Source organism: Bos mutus, chromosome 23 (assembly GCF_027580195.1).
Source record: "Bos mutus isolate GX-2022 chromosome 23, NWIPB_WYAK_1.1, whole genome shotgun sequence".
NCBI lineage: Eukaryota > Metazoa > Chordata > Mammalia > Artiodactyla > Bovidae > Bos > Bos mutus.
The window spans coordinates 247,169-260,479 of record NC_091639.1 but is presented as its reverse complement, the minus strand read 5'-3'; the positions used below and the strand labels follow the sequence as shown (position 1 = coordinate 260,479).

The 13,311-nt window shown below is 51.2% G+C and overlaps 1 protein-coding gene across 1 annotated transcript in view; it reads left to right on the top strand.

The window, feature by feature from the left end:
• The window catches only part of EXOC2 (exocyst complex component 2), a 122,152-nt gene extending 109,682 nt beyond the window's left edge, over positions 1–12,470 (top strand). The window contains 6 exon segments of the mRNA XM_005908027.3: positions 2,607–2,662; positions 4,553–4,675; positions 7,882–7,943; positions 9,242–9,301; positions 10,905–11,031; positions 11,713–12,470. Of these exon segments, the coding sequence (XP_005908089.2) occupies positions 2,607–2,662; positions 4,553–4,675; positions 7,882–7,943; positions 9,242–9,301; positions 10,905–10,998 (395 nt within the window). The 3' untranslated portion in view covers positions 10,999–11,031; positions 11,713–12,470.
• The last annotated feature ends 841 nt before the right edge of the window (positions 12,471–13,311 follow it).

Sequence of the window (13,311 nt, the reverse complement as noted above, 5' to 3'; positions counted from 1 at the left end):
TACCGTGACACACACTGATTCCACATTCAGAGTTGAAGAGGCAAGATTGTAAATACTTAGAAGCTGTTGTCATTCTGTGTCTGAAGAACATGGAAACTTGTGGGCGTTCATCTAAGAGGAACCTTCTCACAAACAGCACCGACTGCCGCATCACAACAGCGGTGTTTGCTCTGCCCTTCCTGCGCGTGCCCACCATCTCGCGGCCCCTGAGGTTGGCGTTCGTGACCCGCTGCTGCTGGGCCGACCCAACAGCCAGCACCCGTCCCGAGTGTTCACGGTTCTAGGAAGCCGGCGTCTTCTAAGTACCTGGCATAGTGAGCGTTGAGGCCATGTTGATACTCTGTTCTTTGGAGCAGGCCATTTGCTCAGGGATACAGCTGGAAAAATCAGACTGAAAACAGATGTATTTAGCCTCAGCAGTATTATATTCTGCTATACTTTCTTTATTCAAGTTGTATTTTTCAAATGGATCCTGAAAACTTATTTCAGAAGGCTGTCTTTGTTTTCTTAAATCCCCTGAAAGGGGAGAGACTCGCCTTAGCAGACCCCCAGTGTTGACCCTCTTTGTGGACACTGCAGAATCCTGCCTGTACTTTTTCTCTCACCTGTTTGTTCACTCACGCGTTCACTTTTCAGCTTAAGAGGGCTCAGTCCTAGCAGCGTCGTTGTGAGTAAGCACATGCTGCCTTTACCCTTTTGTTTCTTATGCTGTGTGGTGGGTCTGAGGCTCCAGAGGTGCGGTGAAGGGGACAAGCCCCGTGCCCACGGAGCTGACAGTCTGGCAGGGAGACAGCGTTAGCCAGGCCTTGGCCGGGGGGCCTGGGGGTCCTGCATGCTGGCATGGCCGCACTGGGGAGAGCTCCCCACCCTGCTGTCCTCTGAGAGATGCCCCTGTGTGGAGCGGGCAGTATCTCTGCTGCAGCCCCAGGCAGCCCACCAGTCAGGGCTGTCCAGGAGCTCCAGGGAGGCTGAGCACGGCCACCAGGGAGGCTTGAAGTCAGGGCTGGCTGCGGCCCGCGGGTCGGACTTCTGGTTCTCGTTTACTCAGCCCAGTGCCCTGATGTCACCTGGGAGCCAGGTGCCCCTTCCCTGGGGCAAGCGAGATGCACCATCCTTCCCAAACCCGTGCAGAGAGTGACCAGAGAGTTCCAGCGGGCTCACAGCCTCCGGAGGACTCCGTGTGTGTGTGTGTGTGTGTGTGTGTGTATGTGGTCACTGTGGCGGGCCCAGGAACTGCATCTACCTCTGGATGTGCAGAAGCCGGCCCTCCACACGGTTCAGTTTAAAGACTCAAGTCTTGAGCCAAGTGGTCGCGTTGACCAGAGCGCAGCGCTGAGCCCCACAAGCCCCTGCCTGGCCTGGGGGGTGCTCCTCTCGGGGAGACAGCTTTGCTGGTCATCGCACTAGTCGCGTGTTTCACCTTTCACCTTCGCGAGGACGGCTGTTTCCTCCCAGAGAGGACTCACTACCCTGCAGCTGTCCTTGTTCTCAGGAAGAATCAGCTTACTTCTGGATTGTATTTAATTATGTTTCAATCTGTTTTCTCAGTTATTCCATCAGCAAAATAGAACCAAAGAAATATTTATGAGATTGGCTCCTCAAAAATTGTGAGCATCCGTACATGGCCTGGAACACAACAGACTGACGCAGCTGTGTGTTCAGAACCCGCGCGCACTGGGTCCTCACGGGGGGTGGTCCAGCCCTCCAACTAATCAGCAGCTTGGGCGGATTGCGGGGAACGCGAATTCGCAACACAGTAGGATTTTCTGTTTCAGAAGAAATTCTCAGTTTGTGCTGTTAACTCTCGAAGGCATCCTGAAATACTATTCTCCTCCAAGTGAAAGTAATTGTTTTAGAGTTACTAGAGCAGTATTTTGTTTTTATACTTTTTCTTGCAAAATAGCACTGGGGCTCTTAGGAACCCTGTGAGCACCAGGGCCTCCTCACTGCAACCCCACAAGGGTGCGAACCTCGCACTTGTGGATGGGAGATGGGGTGGCCTCCCAGTCCTCCTGCCGCAGGTCCTGGCTTGTGAGGAGGAGACGGGGCTGGACCCACACTCTCACCTGCTGACCGCCCCTCCCCAGCGTGTGCCCGTGCTGGAGGGCAGCCCTGCCATCCTCGGGTCATGGATTTGTCTGGTCCCTCACTTGCTTACAGAATTACGTGGAAAGTGTCTTTTTCAGAATTTTCTCCCAGAGTTTATATTTTTAAGATCAAAACAGTCATTCTGCATAATTTGATGTTAAATTTGGAAGCAGATGCTGCAGTAGATGTGCAGCGGGCGTTTTGTAGACTCTGGGGAAGGTCCTCCTCTGGTCTTCCGTGCGTGTGTGTGTGCGTGCATATGTATGAACACGTTGACGGGCAGTTTTAAATTTCACTTTTGAAGCAGACTGATTACAGAGGACAGAACAATGACAGAAATGGAAAAACTATGAAAGAAAACTTGCAGTTACTTCCACCTTTTAAAAAACTTGTATGAGCATAGCCCTCTGGCCATTTGCCCTTGGGAGCCCTGGGCCTGTGCTGTCCCTCTGCCTCCTGGAAGGTGCGAGGCACTCGTGTCTCCACTGAATGCCTTTCCCTCCCCCATCTGATTGCAGGTGTCAGAAACTACTTGAAAGAAGCATTGGTGAATATAATCGCCGTGCACGCAGAGGTAAGCTGTTGCTAGCTATCCCTAAGGGGTGTGGGTAACTAGGCAAGGGAGCAGGGGTAAATTCAATGGTTCTTACAGGGGGTCTTCTCCCTTCAGAATGTATTTTTAGTCTGAGTAAAACACAGATTTGAGTGTTTCACTGAGTTTTACTGAGTAAAACACAGTATCTGGTTTCAATACACATATGTGCATGTTTTCACTGTGAGAGTCTTTTTTCGAAATGTGGTATGTTTTTCCTTATAATTAAGACTAATGGATATTAGGCAGGTAAAGCGATAAGAGAGTGAAAGGGTGTTCTCTCCACCTTGGGCATCCGCTTCCCTGGCCTTCACCAGTGCACCAGTGAGCGCTGGCGTCTCATTCTGGCAGCCATGGTGCATGCTGGGGACAGGCTTGGCCCGTGGCAGGGCACAGGCGGTGGCCTCCCTTGCATGGCTGACGGTTCCCGGACGCTGGTGTTGCCAGTCACGCCTGGCCCGCTCCCGGGGAGCTTTCCGCTAGTGTCCCATCCACCATCATTCAGGCTCGGCTGCAGCCCATGGGCCGTCGTCCAGCAGAGGGGTTCTCGGTAGAAGCCTGCTGCTGTGGTGACCACTGGCAAAAGCTCCTCCTGAGTGTCTGCCTCTGTGCAGGCGCGTCAGGGGGTGAGGCCTGCATCACCCTCTGTGCCCACACGTGCTGTCTGGGTCACCTCGGTGACCTGGAGATACGTGGTCATGGAGGCTGAACCAGAGTGAGTGAAGGACACAGTGCTGCCTGCTTGCCGAGGCAGCCAAACCCAGCAGCCTCCTCAGAGAGCGGCCCGCTGTGTCCATCCCTCGCAGGTCCTCGTGAGGCATGGTACACTCGTTCTCCGTGAAATAAAGTTTTACGTGGTTTAGCTCAGGTGGGAATTTACCACGTACACCTTTTTATGATGAGTGACTTACTTTCAACTTTGATACTTTTTATACATCAGAGACCTTTATAAAAGCGCTCTTCTGTTAGGTTAGCTTCTGGGAAAGTCAGTGTGGCGGTAGATCCTCAGGCGGTGGAGCCGGCCCATCCCAGGTGGTGCCTCGGGCGCTGCAGGGTGCCTGGGCCTTTGCGTGATGACGGTGACTCCTGCTGAGGCACCACTGTCATCGTTTACAAACAAACCAAAAAAAGGCTTTTCCGGTCCCTCTTCCACACATCCCAGTGGCTGAAAGTAGAATTCTGTACATAACATTTACTGTTTACTGCTCCCAAACAATCTTACCTTGCCCAGAATTTTCTTCAGTGCTCAGGTTATGTTTGGATTGACCCGAAGGTTTAATACTAGTGATTGAATCTGAAAAATGGAAAAGCTAAAAAAAAATATGATTTAGTTTAACATAGAAGTCAGGATAGTAATGTTTCACCAAATATAGTAATTCTTAGTTTGCAACTATGAAATTCAAAACTTGAAAATGGTGGTTTTGTCAAATGAAAGGAAACATATTTTTAATTCAGCAGATAGTAAAATTGGGAACTCTTGTGCAATACAGAGTTATGTTCCCAGCATGAAGTAGCAGTTGTTTTGATCCAAGGAGAGCCTGACCCAGTATGTTTTTATTTCTACAATTTCCTCTTTAGAAATCACGTTTCTTCTTATGAAAAGGATAAGAGGAGGAAAAAAATCCTTAAAACTGTTTCACCTTGTCACCATCAACAGCACCTTTCAGAATTCTGTCTGCCGATCTATTTTCGGAGGTTACCTTTTATCGAGCATGGTGAATACAGCTTGAGTGTCAGCCGTGTCTCCATTCTATTCGTGGCTGAGGAGACCTGGGGGTGGTTTTGCTGTGTGCATCCCTTTGTTTCCAACACATTCGGGTCGAGGAAGCCCCCATAACATACCCTTTCTTTGTGTTTTCAACCTTCTATCAGGTGTTCACTGTCTCCAAGGACCTGGTGCCCCGGGTGCTGTCCAGGGTGGTGGAGGCGGTCTCTGAGGAGCTGAGCCGGCTCATGCAGTGCGTCTCATCCTTCAGCAGAAACGGGGCTTTGCAGGTACGGTGCTGCTGCCGTGCACGTGGACTCAGTTGTTTGAACCACGGAGATGTGTGTCAGCTGTAGTCCCAAGAGGTCCGCACAGGCTTGTGTTATTTTCTCGGTGCCTCTGCCAGTTACGGGGTGCATCATCCCCTGGGACCACATGCAGGACGTCAGTGGTCCCAGAACTGCTCTCCCTGCAGAGTGTGACAGTGCTTGTGTTCCTGTCTGAACGCAGAGCCCTTCTGCAGCTCGGTGATGTTTTTGTTGTGTGTTTTACAAATGTCTTCACTACATTTAATTTAACAGGAAACTTTTAGCAACTTACTTGTAAATAGTCTTTGCAGAGCAGTCAGTGCAGTTTGTATAGAAATGACAACTATTTCTTTCTACTCATACTCCATTGGCTTATGTTGCCTTTCATGGAATTACATAATTACAGTAACAAATGTAACAAATGGGTCTGGGTTTGCATGTGGCCAGATTGTAGCAGCCAGGCCTGCAGACTTGTGGGGGCCTGAGCCCCGCCCATGGGCCTCATGGGCCTTGTGAGGGTTTCTAAAAGTCCCTGAAGTGTTGCTTCTAGTACTGGCTGAGGCCCTCCTCTCAGGCCAACCCCCTTCAGATAACAACTTAAACCTGAGTAATAGTAAAAATAAGAAAATGTATCAGTAAAAAGAAAAACCTGAAGACTCTTAACAGGAACCTTGTGTGTGTGAAGATGAATTAAAGGGAAGTTGCAGTATCTGCTTTGGGCCTAAGGGGTCTTGAAAGTGAAAGTGAAAATCGCTCAGTTGTCTCTGACTCTTTGTGACCCCATGGACTGTACAGTCCGTGGGATTCTCCAGGCCAGAATACTAGAGTGGGTAGCCTTTCCCTTCTCCAGGGGATCTTCCAAACCCAGGGATCGAACACAGGTCTCCCACATTGCAGGCGGATTCTTTAGCAGCTGAGCCACCAGGGAAGCCCAAGGGGTCTTGGAATTACAACAGAAATCCCCGCTCCCCACACCTTCTCTGCAGCCCATCTAGCTGATGGCCGAGTTTCTCTCACCGCTGACAGGAAGGGGCCGGAAGAGACGTCAGAATCAGCTGGAGGCCCAGCCTCCATGCCCGCCTGGCCTCCCGTGCCCTGTGCCCCCTGGAGACACTGTCAGTTCTATTCTGAAAACCTCTGCCCACTGCCCTTGGGGCTGCCTGTGTGTGACCTTCTCCTCAACAGGTGACCAAGAGGGCTTGACATGAAGGGCTGAGCGGCCACCAGTCTCAGACCTTCCCGAGAGCCAGCCAGGGGGAGTGTTTGCTGGCCAGCAGCCCGAGTGTTTTGTGTGAATCATCACAGCTCTTACAATAGGTATAATTTATAGGTTAATTAAAGCATTTTATCACTTTGTCTGAATAAAGTTTCTAGCAAAGATTAGTTTTATAGTGGTTTAATCCATCTCCTAAAATATTGAGCTGAAAGTTCTATCTTATTTTTTCTCTTTGATATTCTCTGTGTAGGTCCGTTTTTATATATACTAGAACGTAAACAGTAAAGACAGATAGTCCCATGAACACTTTCTCATTATGAGCTGTTTCAGGCTTCTAACCCACTGAGAAATGGGACCAAATATCTGCTTTCTAGACTGCACATTTACCTTATGTAAGTCAGCCTTCCTCTCTGTTGGTGGATTTAAGCCCAGCCCTGGCATTCGTCCTTGTTTGTGTGTGTGCGCCTGTACTGCTGAGGGCCATGCATCTTAAACAGCCTCCTGGGTGGCTCCAGGTCCATCCGTGTGGTAGCCTGCGTGTGGTGGGCGGCTCCAGGTCCGTCCGTGTGGTAGCCTGCGTGTGGTGGGTGGCTCCAGGACCATCTGTGTGGTAGCCTGCGCCGTGCCTTTTTGTGGCTGACGTTCCATTGTGTAGGTATGCCACCCCGTGTTTGTCTGCTCATCATTTGATGGACATTAGGGTTTGCACTTTTTGGCTGATAGGAAAAATGGTTCTGTGAACACTTGTGTGCAGATTGTCTGTGGCCACATGTTCTCATTTCTCTTGGGCAAATACCAGGGACTGGAATCGCTGGGTTATTTGGCTACTTTCAGAGTAGCCGTAGCTGCTTTCCTACCAGCGGTGTGTGAAGATCCTAGATTCCCCACATCCGCATCGGCAGTGTGTGACTGGCTGGTTGTGGCCCTCCCGTGTCTGCCAAGGGTGTCTCCTTCTGTGTGATCATCACGCCTGTGATGATGTCCTTTGTAGCAGAGGATGTTTTAATTCTGAGAAATTCCAAGTTTTCTCTTTTTTCTTTTGTCACTTGTACTTGCTGTCATTCCTAAGAAGGCAGGCCTAGCCTAACATCACAAAGATCCACTCTGGCTTCCTTCCAGGTGTTCTGTAGTTTCATCGTGTGCATGGTCTGTGCTCTGCTTTGAGCTGGTGTCTGTTTTAAGGCGGAGACTCAGCTTCAGCCCTGGGAGTGTGACCTCCGTGTCCTGCTGTCCCAGCACCATGCGTTAGAGAGACCACCTCCCCCGCCGAGTGGCCCTGGCACCTTGTGGAAAGTCATTTGATTGTAAATGTAAAGGTTTGTTTCTGGGACTCAGTCCTGTCCTGTTGATCTGCATGTCAGGCCATGTGCCAGGCCACGCTGTTTGAGTCACTGTAGCTTTGCAGCGCATTCTGAAGTCTGGAGGTCTGAGTTTCTCTAGTTGTGCTGTTCCTTTTCCATGTTGATTGTCTGGGATCAACTTGTCATGTTTTGTTTTTAAAAAGAGAAGAAAAAACAAAAGAGAAAAGTAGCTGCAGCTTTGACAGCACTGCACTGAGTCTGCAGCACTTAGCACCACGGGGCCTCGCGGTGCTGGGGGCGGTGAGGCAGCCTGTTCCTTGCATCCCCACCAGCCTCGGCAGTGAGACCTCACTTCCTCCCCGAGGAGACCAGGGGAGGTGCTGTTGAGTGGTGAGGCCCGGTGGCTGGACGGCCCTGGCACAATCTGTACCTTTCAGAGCAAGACCCCTGCCTTCACAGAGTCAGACTTGACAGCTCGTGCCCTTGTTCAGTAACAGAGAACGTTGTCACAGCCAGTCTCTTGGGGCTGATTTAGAAGGTCTGCTGTAAGGAGCTGCTGCTGTGGCCGTGGCGGTCTGCTCTGCAGGGAGTAGGCTGGGGCTCACCCTCGCTTCTCTCTGCTGGACAGTCGACATGGTTCCTTGTGATCACCTGTCCGTTTCTCACCCCAGGCCAGGCTTGAAATCTGCACCCTGCGGGACACTGTGGCAGCCCACCTGACACTGGAAAGCAGGTGAGGTGCTCCGTGCTGCGTCCTGCACACCCCGGGAGCCCCCTCGAGGCTCTTGGTTCGGGTGGTGGTCCCACACACGCACTCGTGACTCGGCGATCTTGTGTTTTTATCTGACCGGTTGTCTTGTTAAACGCACGAAGTGACACCAAGCCAAGGACACATAGGCTCTTCCTCAAGGTGGGGATGAGCCTCGGGCTTGTAAGTGTTATCACAGAGCATCATGTACTTCTTTTGAAAAGGAGAAAATAAGAATTGAGTCAGTTTACTCATCGCAGACTCTTAGTGAATATCAGCATAAGAGGAAGCCTTGTGGTTTCTCTGCAAAATTTTGTAGTGGAAATTTGATGATAATTTTTAGCTGTTTTGAATGAAAGTCAGGATTTCCTATCATTGAGACATCATTAGGTGAACTGAAACAGCTCTGCCTACACAAGACTGTTTACCCCATTGGCAGTGCTGCCTGGGAAGTGCCGGGTCCACAAGGAAGCTGTTTAAACGTGTCCCATGATGCACTTGCCATTGTTTCCAGCTTTGGATGGCGTGTTCAGGCCCTCATCCTGACTGTCACCATGCAGTCGGGAAGACTTTTCCTTTTCTTCCTGACACGTGAGGTTGTTCACCAGGAGCTTGTCTGATGGCTCCCGCCGCCGTCTGCTCTGCGTTACTACTTGATTTAATTACTCTGCTGCTACTTTCTACTTTAGAAACTTAGACATACCAAATCATTCTTAAAATTCTCTCCCTTTTCCATATTTCACGAAATGAAATGATGTCGAGTTATGCATATATATACACATACCTCTCCATTATTGTACAAATTTTAGATACAATAGTTAAGTGCTCTTAAGACATGTTCAGTTATTGTAAGAAGCTGGCTGTACCTCAGGCCCGGCACGTGTCAGTTCCAGAAGTGCCCCCTTTGTATCATTTTGCACAAGATCACCCCTGTTCCTACCCAGCTCCCTTCTTTCTTAGCAGCTGCTTCATTTGTATAGTTCAGTTTGTTTTGAAAGTAAAGACCTTTTTAAATTTAACAACAACACACCAAGCTCTCATCTACTATTAGAAGCACCTTGTGTAAAATTCAGTTTCTCCTTTGCATTTAAAGTCATGTTTTATCTCCTGATTTGGTTCTTCTGGCCCTGCTTCTGCAAACCCTCACTTTCATTTTCACTTTCCCTCCTGCTCTGCTTGCCTCACCAGCCTGTGAGTTCCTCTGAACATAAGGCATGCTTTTCTCCAATGTCCCTGTTCCCGGTGGGGCCGTGGGTCCCCACCTGGGATGCTGTCTCTTACAGATCCAGTTTCAAGCAGGCCCTGGAAGCCCTGCCTCAGCTCTCGAGCGGAGCAGACAGAAAGTAAGTCCTGAGCTGCTCTCGGGTGGCGTGTTGTCACCTGGACACCTCCTCTTCAGGCGGAGCCTGGAGGGAGGTGGGACTCGGTGGCCCTTGGACACGCCTTGTGTTAGCCCGTCTCCCACATGGCAGGAGGAGGTGGAACCTGGTTTATGACGTTTCAGAAATTAGTTCTTTCCTTGTTTTACGTAACTATACCAGTCACTTAAACTTTTATAAGAAAGTTTATTTTGACTCAGAAAACTGTATTATTATCTGAAATTTGTAAGAAGATAGTATTTAGAGAAATGTGAAAGAGAAGACAGCATGGTAAAGGCAGGACTCAGAGACATTGTCTTTCAAGTAGGCCCGCAGTGTGCATTCGTGCTCCGTGTGACGTGAAGCATTGAAAGTAAATGTGCACACGTGACGGAATGAAGTTACACATGTTCCACTAGTGCTGTTTTAACAGTCTCGGCCTGGCCTTCAACTTTGCTACTCATGTAACAGGAAATTCTGACCTGAGACACAGTCTAGGCCAGGCAGATGTCAGCGTGCCTGGGCTCTTCCCCAGCCCAGCCGAGGTCCCCCACCCTGCAGCTGCTGGACGGGTCGTGGGCACGGAGCCCTGACCGCGTGCAGCCCTCAGGGTCAGCTGTGACGGCGCGGGGGAGCGTGGTGGACCCACACGGGCAGGGGGGCCCCGGAGGTGTGGACAGGGCTGGGAGGGCAGGGTGACCTGGTCTGGCTGAGAGGAGCTGGGCAGCCCTGTCTTCCCGTCCCACCTCCTCACTGACCACATGTTCAAAGCCTGTGCAGTCCTTTAAAAGTGAAAGATTTAAAGCCTCACTTAACCATCAGCCCATGCAAGTGGGGCTCACTCGTCTGCTCAGAAGACTAGTGGTTTGCGGCGGTTGAGAGAAGCAGACACCGTGAGGAAGGCCAGACGGGGTCTGCTGGGAGCATCGTTAAACCAGGAAGTGATCCCTTGACCCAAGCACCAGCAAGCTTGTTTCTTGGTTGCTTCATCTGAGCCCAGTGAGCTGTCAGACCCCTCATGGCTGTGAAATTATCCAGTTGTATCTGGCCAGCACAGGGGCCAGATGGAGTTACTGCTGCAGCACAGGGGCCAGGTGGAGTTACAGTGCAGGAGTTACCCTGACTCTGTGGGTGCCTGCTTCACCCCTTCAGTTCACCTCTCCAATACTTGTTAAAGGCAGAAATGCAAAATAAGAAGAATGGAAAATAGACCAGTCATTGCCAAGGAGTGGGGTGAGGGCAAAGGTGACTGCAGATGGGCAGCACAAGAGGGCTTGTCCTGACATGGGGGTCGTGAGATGCTGCGCTGTGTTATCAGAGTCAGAGAGAGTGCCTGTCAGAGCTCTGGAGTGCCCAGACCCCAAACATCACTCTGTTTAGGGAGGGGTCCAGTTAATTCAGGGGAAGGGGCAGAAGGACGGTTTTGTGTATAAATGTAAGTATGTCTACAGATAGATGTTCCCTTAGAGGACCTTCTTTAGTTGACTTTCTTTTGTCATGGAATTCAGAGCCCATAGAAAAGTGACTTTTCTGGCTGGAGAAGCACCACGGGGCAGGAGCCATGTGGCTGTCTGTGTCTCTCCCACAGGCTGCTGGAGGAGCTGCTGAGCCGGGTCAAGAGTGGCATGCACCTGCAGCTGGCCTGCTTCCAGGCTGCCCCCCCACCCGCCGTGAAGACGTAGAGCCTCCAGGCGATGCTCGCTGAGCGCCCACAGGTATCTGCATGGAAGCTTAGGCTGCCCCTCTCTCTTTTCTTTCCCCTGATTGGGGAGCTTAGAAAGATGTTGGTGTGTGTTTTATTTCAACCAAACTGACCTGATTTAAAATGCCCAGGAAGTGTCTGCTTTGCCATTCTTCCTACCCTAGGCCCTGTATGCCGCCTGCGATGTGGGAGGCCTGGGTTTGATCCCTGGGTTGGGAAGATCCCCTGGAGAAAGGAAAGGCTACCCACTCCTGTTCTGGCCTGGAGAATTCCATGGACTGGACAGTGCATGGGGTAGCAAAGAGTCGGACATGACTGAGCGACTTTCACAGTGTGACTTTAAAATACCTTTCTAAAAATTAGGGAGCATGTCGAAGCTACGTGCTGCGTGGTGAAGGCTACAGAAGGCAGGGCGGCTCAGACCCAGAGCATCTTCCTGGGTTTTCTGCAGCTTCCCAGGCACCTTGGGAGGGGATGCATGGGTTAGCAGAAAGTCACACATGAACACCTGGAGCTGCCCTAAACTCTGCAGCCGTGTGAAAGCCTTCATTTCACGCCGATGGCTCTAGCACTCCTAACCCAAGTGGACTTTCAGAAAAGTGTGCGGTCTGCCTACCAAGGTGTTGGGCTGGGGAGGTTACTTGTGGGCCTCGGTTCCAGAGTTAACTCTGCCGCCTGGCTTCTGTGTTCACAGCGCTCACGTCGTCAGGCCTTTTCTGTGTGACTCACCCTGAACCCGACGTGGGCCTCCTGCCCCGCGACCCCTGCACACGTGAGGGGCTGCAGTCAGCGTCTCCTCCAGAACCGGGCGCCCTGCTGCCCACCCGCACCACTTCTCTGGCCTCTCCGGCGTCCTGCCTGGTGGCTCGGGGTGTCTGCCCTGGTGGTGTCTGTGTCAGCAGGCACGGGAGCCACCAGTGACACTGTCGCCAGAACAGGTCGGGCCGCCGTGTCCTCCTGCAGACTCGGCTCCCCTGACCTGCCTTTGTCACACCATTTGCTTCAGAAAGCTGAGTCAGGTTTTGGATCGTTCCCCAAGGCCACAGGCCCATTTCTGACGCTGGCGTTAGTGTATCAGTACAGGGAGCTCTGAGGTCCTCCGTGGCCATGTGCTGTGTCCATCACTTGAAGTCAGTCTTGTGTTTGTTCGTTTGGGGTCAAGGAAGGTTTTGTCTTGAACAAAACTTATGAAGAAATGCACTGAAGGCGGAGCTCTCCTAGGCATGTTCACCCCTGTGCCCACTGTGGCTGTGACTCAGAGTGCAGAGCCACAGTCCTGAGCATTTGCCTTATTTTAAGTGTATGATGAAGACCCTTCTTCAGTCATTAAAGAATGTGTCTTTAATACGAGACATAATTGGTATTTTTTTTATTTCAACACTTTCATTTGCTGTGTAATTTTTTTGTATGTCTAATTTTAACACCCAGAGTAAACACTTAAATCCCGGTTTACCTGTGTCTTCTGATCGTTGTTGGATACCATTACTAGGCGTCCTGCTAACTGTCCTCTTGTCGGTGGCTCCCCCCTGCCAGGCCCCTGGGAGCCAGACGAAGAGCGTCGGGCTCGGAGCCGCACAGCACCCGAGGACAGTGGCGGTGATGCAGAGACTCAGCGTGTCCAGTTCTGAGTGGAGCGTGGGCACACACGAACTCCAGACTCAAAGCCGGGCTCACGGAGGAGGCAGCTCCTGGAGAAGACCTGCTTGGGCTGTGGAAGAGAATTTAGTAGTTGAGGAGGTCGCTGGATGCAGTGGCGTTAGGAGGAAGCCAAGAGGTAGAGCAGGACGTGGAGCAACCTTACAAAGAGGGAAAAAGGTGCTGAGCAGTGAGGTGCGCAGAGGCCCTTGCGTTTGGCATGGCCACAGCTGCACGTTGGCCTGGCCTTCTGCGCTAGGAGAGTCCTGGAAACAGTCTGGGTTTGCAAAACCGTGGCATCCGTGAAAGTGCAATCCAGAAACGACCCCCGTCATCGAAGACAAGCGTCACTGCCGTGGGGGTGGTACCCGAGTCAGTCCCGCCCCATCCTGCAGCCGGTTTTCTTGAAGGTGAACTGAAGAGATTGCCTTTTACTCTGACATGGTTTCAGAGAATGCTGCCTCTGTCCTGCTCACGTGCTTACAGGCTCGGCCGGTGGTTGTATGAGGGTCAAAACGTGTCTCCACCAGCTTTTAATGAAGACAAGTTTCCTAAAATACATAGAGTTGAGTGTCTCTCATGTATTAATACTCGTGTGAAGTAGCTGTCCCTAGTCAGTCCTCTGGCAGGACTGGGGCAGAGCTTTTCATGCAAGTGT